The 11,223-nt window shown below is 45.5% G+C and overlaps 2 protein-coding genes across 8 annotated transcripts; both read left to right on the plus strand.

Annotated features, from left to right (window-relative positions):
* Nucleotides 1-2,618: 2,618 nt before the first annotated feature.
* LOC133928260 (pentatricopeptide repeat-containing protein At3g51320-like) lies at nucleotides 2,619-8,613 on the plus strand. Of its 7 annotated transcripts, none has more exons than XM_062374511.1 (7): nucleotides 2,619-3,902; nucleotides 4,001-6,958; nucleotides 7,044-7,153; nucleotides 7,229-7,386; nucleotides 7,479-7,555; nucleotides 7,880-8,292; nucleotides 8,399-8,613. In XM_062374511.1, exons 1-2 carry the CDS (start codon nucleotides 2,843-2,845, stop codon nucleotides 4,588-4,590), a joined length of 1,650 nt encoding a protein of 549 aa, XP_062230495.1. In that variant the 5' UTR covers nucleotides 2,619-2,842; the 3' UTR covers nucleotides 4,591-6,958; nucleotides 7,044-7,153; nucleotides 7,229-7,386; nucleotides 7,479-7,555; nucleotides 7,880-8,292; nucleotides 8,399-8,613. The 7 variants fall into 7 exon arrangements, with proteins under 7 accessions (XP_062230495.1, XP_062230496.1, XP_062230497.1 ...); XM_062374512.1 differs by lacking the exon at nucleotides 8,399-8,613 and having other exon boundaries at nucleotides 4,001-6,738; nucleotides 6,829-6,958; nucleotides 7,880-8,347; XM_062374513.1 differs by lacking the exon at nucleotides 8,399-8,613 and having other exon boundaries at nucleotides 4,001-6,639; nucleotides 6,829-6,958; nucleotides 7,880-8,347.
* LOC133929583 (14-3-3-like protein C) lies at nucleotides 5,510-7,298 on the plus strand. The gene is made up of 6 exons (XM_062376388.1): nucleotides 5,510-5,597; nucleotides 6,233-6,309; nucleotides 6,358-6,738; nucleotides 6,890-6,958; nucleotides 7,044-7,153; nucleotides 7,229-7,298. The coding sequence occupies exons 1-6, from the start codon at nucleotides 5,510-5,512 to the stop codon at nucleotides 7,296-7,298; spliced, it is 795 nt and encodes a 264-aa protein (XP_062232372.1).
* Nucleotides 8,614-11,223: the final 2,610 nt, after the last annotated feature.

The raw sequence follows: 11,223 nt of genomic DNA on the forward strand, positions 1-11,223 counted from the left end.
AAGTATTTATTATGATTAGACTGTTTAGACACATACCTACCTTGCGAGCAGAGGAGACTGGTAGTGGGGTTTGCTCCTGCAACCTGGTGACTGGTCGCGGAGCTTGGTCGGAGAGCCTGATTGCGTGGTCGCTGATTGGTCGGGCGGTTGCCGACTGGTCGTGCGGGGTAACCATGGTTCCAGACAAACGTGACATACAGTACCTGCTGATATCTTACTGGTGTGGGTCCACCCGCGAGGGGACCCCACTATTCTTTACACCAACAATATCCTATATTATATTGTACAAATTCTATGTTATATGAATACATATATGTTATACCATATACAATACGTTGTATATGGTTGCATATTACATATTATACCATTATATATCCATATGTTATGATGGTATAACATATATATATTGTATCCATATCATATAACTTATTATACCTATGGATGTTACATATTACCATATATAATGGAATAATATATATATATATATATATATATATAATATGACATAGCATATTATATGCTATATATTATACAAGATATAACGTGTTATACCATATACAATATGTTATATATGGTTACATATTATATGTTATGTCATTTTATTGTACATATATGTTAATGTAACATACCATATTAATATGTTCAAATGTATCCATTACAATACAACATATATATGTATGCATATAATATGGAAACTATGTTACATATAATTACATACATGATTAATACATATGTATGACTAATATATTTGCAATATGTTGTATACATATACATGGTTCGGTATCCATATGTACCATATTTATATGCATATTACACATATTGACTAATAACATATTGCATATGACATATATACATATTTATATAGTGGTATACCTATGGTATATAACCCATATTAGTTAACACATATTGTGTGAGCTAACTACAATAGCATCCATACCATATAATATAGTTATCATAATATATACAATAACATTAGTATATATTGGTGTTCATATTAGGTATATACTAACAATATACAGTATGTATAATATATATGTAGATGGCAATTTACAATCTTGATTCCTCCCGCTGTAACACGCGGGGTGCTAGCTAGTATGTGTATGTATTGGTGACAAAAATAGCATTCTACAGGTGCGGGGCGCGGGAGAGGGGCGGAAAGGAAGGGTGGGCCGGGGGAGAGAGGACCGAGAGAGAGGGGTTTGGGCTGGGCTAGGATAGGGAGGAAGAGAGGCTCGAGAGAGATTTCTTTTTATTTTTCTTTTGATTTATTTTCTTTCCTTATGTCCAATTGCCAACCATTCTTTTCTTAGTTTATTTCTTGAAGAAACTTTTGTGACAATTTAGGGGTGTTAAAAATGATGGTTAAAGCAAAATTATTTCTAACTCATGTTAATGATTCTAATTTAACTTTAATTCTTATTTAATTATTTCTAATGTATTTACTATTGTTGAGGTAATATCTTTAGTGTTAATTAATTTATACACTATTGATTAACCTAGATGTTGGTGAGTACGTGAAGGACTTTTTGGAGGAAATTGGAAGAATGCTAATGTGAAGGCTAGCTGCTCCATCAATTCGTATTTGTTATATTTGAATTCATAGTTGTATAGCTTTATTTCTTAAATTTTATTGTAATAAAATCTGTAGGAGTAAGAGAACTTAGATGTTGATAAGGATATAGGTGGAGGACTTTTTGGAGAAAATAGATGAATGGCAATCTTGAGGCTTATCAAACTTGTAATCGTAAGTATTTGTGCACCTTTGTCTAGATCTAATGAACAATTTAAATATTTCTATTGTTCCAATAAATATTTGTAACCTTATTCACTCCGTATTTGAATTCGATAAAAAGGCGGATGCTATTTGTTAGGCGTTTTTTTTTCAGTGATGAATCTGAGCCATGCAATCTTAATCTAACGGTCCAAATTCTTTCTTCTACCTCTCGTCTCCAACGTACTGTTCTTCTTCTTGCTTTACCCCAGCCACTCTGCCCTATGCCACCCACCTCCTCCTATCTCTGAAGATGTCCCCATCGTCGAATCCATCACCACCGTCTGTCACCGTGCTAAACAATCCATTTCGAGCTCCCGCCAGCCAACACTGCCCACCACCCTCCTGCCGCCAGCGGATTCGACGGCGATGGCCGCGCCACCACGCTGTAGCCCATCGCCGGTCCGCCTATCATCATAGTCTCCCTTTAACCCTTAGAGTCACGGTAAACTGAACCCTAACCCATCATGTAAACTCATCGAAGGTCACACCGATGTCTAAAATTATGTGCCTAGAGAATAGGAACCATGGATTAAAAACGTATTTACTACAACATAACCGACTGAAATTCATGTGCTCTCACTGGAGTTTACGAAAGAGATTTTTGCTTGCGGGTCTCCAATGAGTCTCCATGACTGTTGAGCTTAGAAATGGGTTCGAGAAAGGCAGGGTGGCACGGCGAGACAGCGAGGATGCCACCAGTCGCGGATGAGCAATGGACATCCGGTGAGTCAGTGCTGAGGTGGAACATCACATCCACCTTAGTTAGGACGGTGGTGAGAGAGGCGGACCTGACAATGAGAACGAGAGTAGGTGAGGGTGAGCACGCCAATGAGCATGCACACTAGAGGAGGAGCCGGGGGAGCGCACACGTGAGGGAGGGAGAACGTGATGGTCGGGAGGAGAAGGAAAGAGAGCTTCCGCGGTTCACAACGTCGACTGAGATGTGTTGATTTCAGTCGATTGATTTTTAGTACGACCCTTAAAAAATATGAAAACAAATAGAATCCCACGGCGCCGCGACGCGGAACCCCTAAACCCCATGGCGCCGCCGCCCCGTCGTCTCCTGTGATGGCGGCCGCCGCCCCCGAATCTGCTGCCGCCGCCCACCCCGACGACCTCTACGGCTTCCTCCGCCGCGGCCTCCGCACCCACGCCGCCGTCCTCCGCTCCCACGCCTTCCTCCTCCGCCGCGGCCTCCTCCTCGGTCACCCCGTCCCCGCCGGCCTCCTCCTCACTGCCTCCGCCTGCTCCGCCGCCTCGCCGCCCGCCCACATCCTCCGCCTCCTCCTCCGCCACCTGCCCCCTCCCCTCCCGCTCTTCTCCCTCGATGCCGCGCTCCGGGCCCTCGCCCCGCGCATCCCCTTCTCCGCCCTCCTCTCCCTCTTCGCCACCCTCCTCCGCTCCCACCATCCTCTCTTCCCCGACCGCTTCTCCTTCCCGCCTCTATTCTCCGCCGCTGCCTCGTCCGCGTCCCCGCGGTTCCACCTCCCCTCCGCGCTCGCCCTCCACGCGCAGCTCCTCCGCCGCGGCCTCCTCTTCTCGCCGCCGCCCCACGCCGGCAACGCGCTCCTCCACTTCTACGCCGCCGCGGGCCACCTCCCATTGGCTCGCCACCTGTTCGACGAAATGCCGTTCAGGGACATCGCGTCCTGCAACACCATGATGACGGCCTATGCAGGCGCAGGTGGCATTGATACCGCACGCCAGCTGTTCGATGGAATGCTACTGAGAAATGCGGTGTCTTGGAATGTTATTATCAATGGGTACGTGAAGGCTAAGCGGCCTGAGCAGGCACTGGAGGTGGTGCGGTGGATGGCGCATATAGGGGTGAGGGGGACAGCGACGACAATGGTTGGGGGTGCCACAGCGTGCGCTAGGCTGGGGAAGCTGAGGGCCGGGAGGGAGGTACATTGTGCGTTCTTGCGCCGTTTCGAGGATGACAACCTGTTGGTTTGGACAGCATTGGTTGATATGTATGGCAAGTGTCGGAGGGTCGAGGCAGCGAGGAAGGTGTTTGATCGGCTTAGCATGAGGAATCTGGTATGCTGGAATGCAATGATCATCGGGCATTCCGTTTATGGTGAACCTGATGAAGGGATCAGACTGTTCCATGAGATGATCAGACCAGGTGGGTTTCGATTTCCAGGACCAGTTCAGACAGCAACATACTGCTTCGTTTTCATTTTCAAGTTTATCATATATCTCACACCTGGTCTGCCTTTTCAGGGAATGTGCAACCAGATGGAGTCACTTTCATTGGTATTCTCTGCGCCTGTGCCCGTTTAGGTCTCTTGGACGATGGGAAGGCATATTTTGAGCAGATGACCACCATGTACAGCCTCAAGCTGACATTTGCGCACTATTGGTGCATGGCCAATCTATATGGGAGTGTTGGGCTTCTGGAAGAAGCTGAGGGCCTCTTAAGAAGTGTGCCAGATGAGTTGAAGGCACGGGCTTTGGGTGGTTTGCTTGGGTTGTGCCGGTTCCGGGGGGAGTGGGGACTTGGGGAACGGATAGCCCTCAGGTTGATTGAGTTGGAACCAAACAATAATGCTCACTATGCGCTGCTTTGCAGTGTGTATGCTGCTGCAGGAAGATGGGAAAATGCTCACAGGGTGAAGACTATGATGAAGGAAAGAGACGTGAGATTCAGCCCTGGACATCGCCTGGTGAACTTAAATGAGATAGCCCATGAATACAGGGTTAGGGAGAGGCGACTTGAGAATCAGGAGATATATGCAATCTTGGATGACTTGGTTTCAGGGTTGAAGTTAGGTTGCAGAGAGAATGAACAAAGTGAATCAGGCATAAAGTAGTTCGGATACACGCACGAATCATTTTTGGAGCTGCACAGTTTTTTGAGTGGGCAGCTTCCGGAGGTTGTAAGACAGGGTTTGAAGAAGTGCACATCTTCGGATGTACTATTTGTACAAAACCACTTAAGAGTATATTGCAGCAGAAATGCCTGGAGTGGTGATTTGCACCTGTTGACATATGCAACCTTTGTTGTGTGGTTTGTGTGATCTGTCAAGCAAACTCAGCATGCATGCCCTGTTGTTCCATGGAAGCAAGGTCTCTGGTCTCTGCCTCTGGTAGCAAGTTTGGGGTCTGGAGGAAAAGATGGAGGTTAGAAGAGATAGCATTGCAATATGTCAGGGAGCTATGTGCTGGTGGATGAAAGAAATCACGATCGATCTGTGTGAGATAATATGGTGGATAGAGCTGGCTGAAGTAGGCCTGATCCGACGGTATTTGTCTGTCACAAAACATTTACCTGACCTGACGATGAAGGGGTACATCCATAAGATTTGTTTTTTACTTTTTTGCCATGGACACTCAGTCAGGCTCCTGTAGAGGTTTAGTTTTGACATTTTTGCAGAAATTAGCATGGTCGAAATATTGTATGCCTGAAAAAACTGAACTCCCCATGATGGCATTGTGAGAGATCCCTTAATTGTTGTAGGGGCAAAAAATAGAGAGAGAGAATGAATAATTACTCACACTAATTCTTTGTATTTGTGTTATTATCAGTACATTGTTGGGCAAATGGAATTATTGGTTCATAGATTTGTTTGAATATGAATTTGGGATTAAAGGTGGCCGATACAAAGGGAGGCTGCTGTCTACACTGAATGAGAATGAAGCCAGCCAGGAGAAGAGAGCCATTGGTGACGGACTGGGTCGGCGCTGGCAGCGAGGCTAGACGATCTCGCGCGCGCTCGGCGCCAGCCAGCCATGAGGACGGCGGCGGCGGCGGCCTCGCCCTCCCGCGAGGAACTCGTCTACACTGCTCAGCTTTCGGAGAAGACCCACCGCTACGCAGGTACCCTCCCTCCGCCTTTCTCCATGCTGCTTGCAGCTTGCCTGTTTCGGGCTCGATTGGCCCCCGCGGCGGAGGCAGCGTGCATTGCTGCTACGGTTTCCTTGCTGCTCCCTTCTCCTTGTTGCTGCAGCAGGCGTGAGTTCCCGCCTTGTTTTGCTTTGCTTTGATTTTGGTCTGCTCCCAGGTCCGGACCCAATTGGTTGGGTTGCAATCTGCGCTGCGCTTGTTTGCTTGGGGTTTCGTGAGTTGCAACTCCCGCACAACTACGATACCCGTGCAGTGCACATGAATTTGTGAGGCGCTTTGTTTTCTACTCCATTGTGTTTGGTCCGCTCCCAACTCGAATCGAATTGGCTGCATTGCATGCGATTGGCGGTTTCGCTTCGTTTCCTTTTGTTTCGTCAGGGAGGCCGCTGCTACAAGGAACGCGTGATCTTTGATCGATTTCTCATGCGGGCGATGAGTGAGATGGATCGACTCTGTGTGGATGGATGGGTTCTTCTGCCGTTCCCTTCTCTGGATTGCTTGTATCAATCACACAGACACATTGATTTGCTGCTGCGTTGTTCTAATTACTGCTCTTCCTTCTAACTGGAATTCTGTTGTGTTGCATTTCTCGAGTTTTCTTCATCCAGTCATCCACCTGCAGATTTCATTTCCTTTCTTGGCATCATCATCTCTGCTCTGCTCTGATGGAGCCCTCCAGATCAGAGTCAGTTGGGTTGGGCTGTTGGTTGTATCTGTTGCGCTGCTTGATTAGGAAGCGCGGATTGGACTTCCTGCCTGCCTGCATATTATCAGCCAGCCGTTTGTTTCTATTGTTTACACAGATATGTTAGAGGCGATGATCAGTATCGCAAAGCTGGACACGGAGCTCACAGAGGTGGAGAGGGGCCTCTTCTGCATGGTCTACCACAGCGTCATTGATGAAAAGTTCCTGGAGTGGCATGCCCTCTCGTCCTTTCAGCTCAAGCAGGGGAAGAAGGGTAACTGGAAGGCTGAGAAGGCAGCAACAGAGTTCCGCCTCAAGGTGGAGGCTGAGGTAGATGCAAGCTGCTATCATGTGATCAACATCATCGACAAGCATCTTCTTCCATCTTCCTCTACTGCTGCTCAGAGCTTTGGTCTTCTGCCACAAAATGTGACCACATTTACTTTTGTTAATTCCTGTCCAACGTGTTAGGAGAACTCGGGGGGCATTTGTTTGAGATGCTTTGCCTTTTGGTTTCAGGGAGGGTAATTGCTACAAGACTCTCTCTGAGTTGAAGGATATGTCTCTTGGCTTTATGAAGGGAATTTGCTATGGCACTCTTAGGGGCGAAAGGAAGGAAGCATCTGACCTATCATTGAAAGCATACAAGGTAGGCGGCCTTTTTCCAAAATGCTTATTTCCGTCAGCTTGATTCGTTTTATGCGTTTAATGTGTTGACCTTGTATTGTTCAAAGATTGCTTCGGACATCGCAGAGGCAAACCTTTGTCCAACAAACCCCTTCCGGTTGGCTCTATCCCTAGACATTTCTGAGTTTTATTATGAGGTCACACGTTCAACTGAGAGGTATGCGATTATGCGAGTTTCAAATTGTTGCCTGGGCTGGACTGGTTGAATATTCTGACTTTGACTTGATCTTAGGGCTTGCCGAGTTGCAGCAGATGCTCTCAATGAAGCTGAATGTGTGCTCGACTCACCCGGCAGAGAATGAAGAGGAGTGAGCATGCTGACCAAGCAATATATGGGACTTCTGAGGGATAGGCTCGCGCACTGGAATTCTGAAAAGTCTGATGATGGAGGTAGCAGCGATTGCACATTTGCAATACCTGAATACTTTTGTTTAGTTGCTCACTTTCGGAAGGAGGATAGCTACCAGCATCTTGTCTTGCAGGGGCTGACATTGGGCACAAGAAGGTGGAAGACCCTGATGAATCATCCAAGGCTTACCAGGCATGCCTTTTCTAAACCGTTAGTAGTTCCATCCTTCACTGCTTAGTTGGTTGTACGTGCTTAGATTGCTCCAAGTTGCAGTCATATTATATATATGGATAGGTTTGCCACACAACTGATTTGTACGCTTGAGTTGCATGGACTTTCCCCTTGCTACAAAATAGTTGTCTGTTTAATTACTTGAACTCGGCTGCTTGAGTTACACCTGGCCTGATGTGGCTAGCTATCAAATTGGAGTATCTATCTGCCTGTTTACTGGTTGAATACTGAATAGGTGTCGTTTCTCATCCTGTGATCAGAGGAGTTTATGAAATTAATTGTACTACGTTTGATTGATTACAGCAGCAGTTAACCCGTAGATCAGCTGATGACTCTGATGGGGAGCAAGCGGTGGAGCTGGACCTGAGCGACTAGGAGGACTACCAGACGGCGCAATACCTGTCTGGGAACAACAACAGGTCCAGAACCCAGAAAGTGTTATGGTGGACGTTGGATATATCGAAGGAGAAGATGCCCTAAGTGAGTAGCAATTTTACCTGAGCTGACCTGGCCTGGCCTGTGGTCCTCGATGGCCAGCCAATCTTGTGCATGTAGATGGAGGAGAGATATATATGTCCGTGGCATGAATGATACGTGCAAATGACATGCTGAAAAGGAATGATATGGTAGTTGGCTGTTGCTCGCTCGTGCTAGGCTAGCTGCTTGGGATATATGGAGAAGAATGGTTAATTCAAGGACGAAGATGTTTCTTGTTGGTATGGTAAATTTCAGTTGTTTTTTGTGCTATACATACTGCTGTTGGGATGGGTATGTGGACAGTTGAGGTCACCGACTGAACTTGACTTGGTACCTCTATGGTAGGCTTGTGAGGCATGCACCTCGCTCTATGGTAGGCAGGCACAAGATGCGGCGGAGGATAGAGATGGAGAGCCCATGAGATGGAGATGGTGTTAGATATATATATATATTGCTTTGTATAATATCCTTAGCCTATAAGAGGATTTTTGCATATTGTTATCTGTATATGTGTATATATTCTGATCCATGGTGGAATATAAGTTGAGCCAAAATTTAGTGTTAGGGTTCCTCTTCTTCGTGTGTTGCAATTTCACGCTCTTTCTTTCGGCTATTGTTCATCTCGTTGGATTTGTCCTCTACTCCTTTCGCTTCGTTTTGGATCTGACCGCTCAACTTCCTGCCTCGGTCGTCGTCGCCTGTTGCCCCTGCACGTGGTTTCCTCGGATCGATCTAGTCCTTCTGTGTGCCGCTGTCGGTCGGTGACTTGGACCGACCCCCTCGTCGTCGACGCTGTTTTGACTCATTGCATATCTGGTATCCGATGTTGCTAGTTCAGCTTGGCTGGCTTCCCTGTCGGCTCCGGGCTGATCCGCCTGCTCCCGGTCTCCATCAAGATCTGGCATGTTGTGGCTTGATGCTTCGTATAGTTTAACAAAGAAGTGAATCTATGGTTGCTGAAGTTCACTTAAGGATAGTAAAATGATTAAGTGTTAAAGGTAACTTGTGCTAATTAATATGTAAAGTATGTTCTTTTCATCTTGTCAAACTAAGGCTTGTATTAATATGTGTGTGTTTACATAGCCCGTCAGGTTGAACACTGTTGACTAGTTTGAACTTGACTTAGCATTAGTTTCCCTAATCTTTGTACTGATCATTAAACTATTGATAATTTTGTGGTGGCATCTTTTTGACAATTGAATGATATGATCAAAACTTGCTTCACTTTCAGAGCTTATGACATGATCACTTTAAGACTTTGTGCGCATTTGAGTTATACTGTTTACTCTTCATAGTAATTTAACATATCTAATGCTACTTGCAAGTGCTTTGTGATCTATATGTGAAGCTTTGTATGCTTGTATTTTATTTGCATCCAATTTATGGCATGCTTGTGCGTTTTTCTTAACGTTTGCTTGCCAAAGAGGAGAGATGCATGAGTAAAGGGGGAAATTTTGCTTTCTTATGTGCCTTTTTTGCACTCCTGATGAATCTAATGTTAACAAGGGGGAGAGATGATATAAAGGGGGAGATAATTGAAAATTCAAGTTCCTTGAGTTTTGATTGTTCCATTTTGGCTTTGGGCTTTTGCAATCCATCTTATGCTAAGTGATCTTATTCTTACTTTTCTTTTTGCCTATTGGTTTTGAGCTTCAACTCTTTCTTTGATCTTAATAAGTGTTGTCAATGGACTCATAAGAGGGAGATTGATAAATCAAGTAGATAATTATCTTGGTTTACATGTGATGAGCTATTGACAAAGTTCGAGTTGATTGTCTCTGAGTTCAGGAAATTTGTTCTCACTAGATAGTCTGGTGCTTGGGTTTTTGTCCTCACTGAATAGTCTGGTGTTCAAATGAGTTTGACGCTGGAGCTTTTTCAACTTAGAAGCAAAAGTCACAGACCGCATCGGATGGTTCGTTGATGTACTGATGTTAGCACCAGAGCATTTTTCCAGAGGGCGCCAAAATTGAAATTCAATGTGTTAACACCGAATAGTCCGGTGATGGGCTGCAGTGCACGCCGGACTAATTTTTCCAGAGAGGTTGCAAACTTTGTGCCTGGTGCAGATGTGCTCGTCAGATGATCCGATGATGAGATTTGTTCACATCGGAGAGTATGTCGGACTAATTCTTGCAGAGAGGAAATTTCTCAGCGCACGGAGGAGTTGTTCTCACCAGATAGCCCAGTGTTCAGAGGGTGAACACACTGGAACATCCGGTGTTCACGTTTCTTGTGTAATGTACTATGAACTAAGGATTTTGATAGTGGACTAACCTGAGATGGAGTTTGGAGAAACATATTTGCTTGTCTCATGATGTGTATGTGATGGATGCAACTTGGCGGTCGACGTCGGGGAGCTTGGTGCCGGACGATCAAAGAGGCCGGGTGGAGTCAATGGTGATCCTAGTTGTATATGTGGAGGTCAATCAAAGCATGGAATGAAGGATGGAGACGGCGTGTTGACAATGTCAAGTGGAAGGGATGCCGAGGTAAATGATAAGGCGGCCTGAAGTATCGGGAGCGGGAAAGACTTACCAGCGATAAAGATCGTAAGACAGAGGACATACGTCATCATCAGAACGCTTGATTGAGGTGTGAGCAAGCGGCGAGTCACGCTTTGTGAAGCGTGCAGGCGGTTTTGTGGTTTGGCCTCAAAATAGTGGAAGGGCTGGAGGTCCCCGTGACATCATCACGAAGCTTGCATCGAGACGAAGCTAAGTTGTGAAGAAGTCACGACTGTTCGATGGACGGAGAAGAATCTAGACCAAAATACCCTAATGATAAGTAGAAATGTATTGCCAGGGAGGAGTATTCTTAAGGGTTAAGGAAGCTCTCTAGACCTATAAATAAAGAGGTAGAGCTGCGAGAGAAGTATCAAGGAGCCAGCCACTTGTGTGTATGGTTGAGTTTTGGAAAAGGGGAGAGAAGAGCTTAGCTTTTGTAATAGGTGGGAGCTTTTTAAGAAGAACACTACTTTGTAATCTGTTAAAAGAGGGCGTTCTTTTGAAAGAAATGAATTTTATATTTTCGTATATGCTTGTGTTCATCTCTTTGTAGTCTTCTTTTTTTGATTCTCTTGCTTGAGTTGCAAGTCTCTCAGTTTTCTTTGAGATTTTTATTTTTGTTGTTAAGCTGTAATTTTTCACCTTTTTGAAGTCATTTTTCTT

The sequence above is a fragment of the Phragmites australis genome, chromosome 9, assembly GCF_958298935.1.
Source record: "Phragmites australis chromosome 9, lpPhrAust1.1, whole genome shotgun sequence".
Classification (NCBI taxonomy): Eukaryota; Viridiplantae; Streptophyta; class Magnoliopsida; order Poales; family Poaceae; genus Phragmites; species Phragmites australis.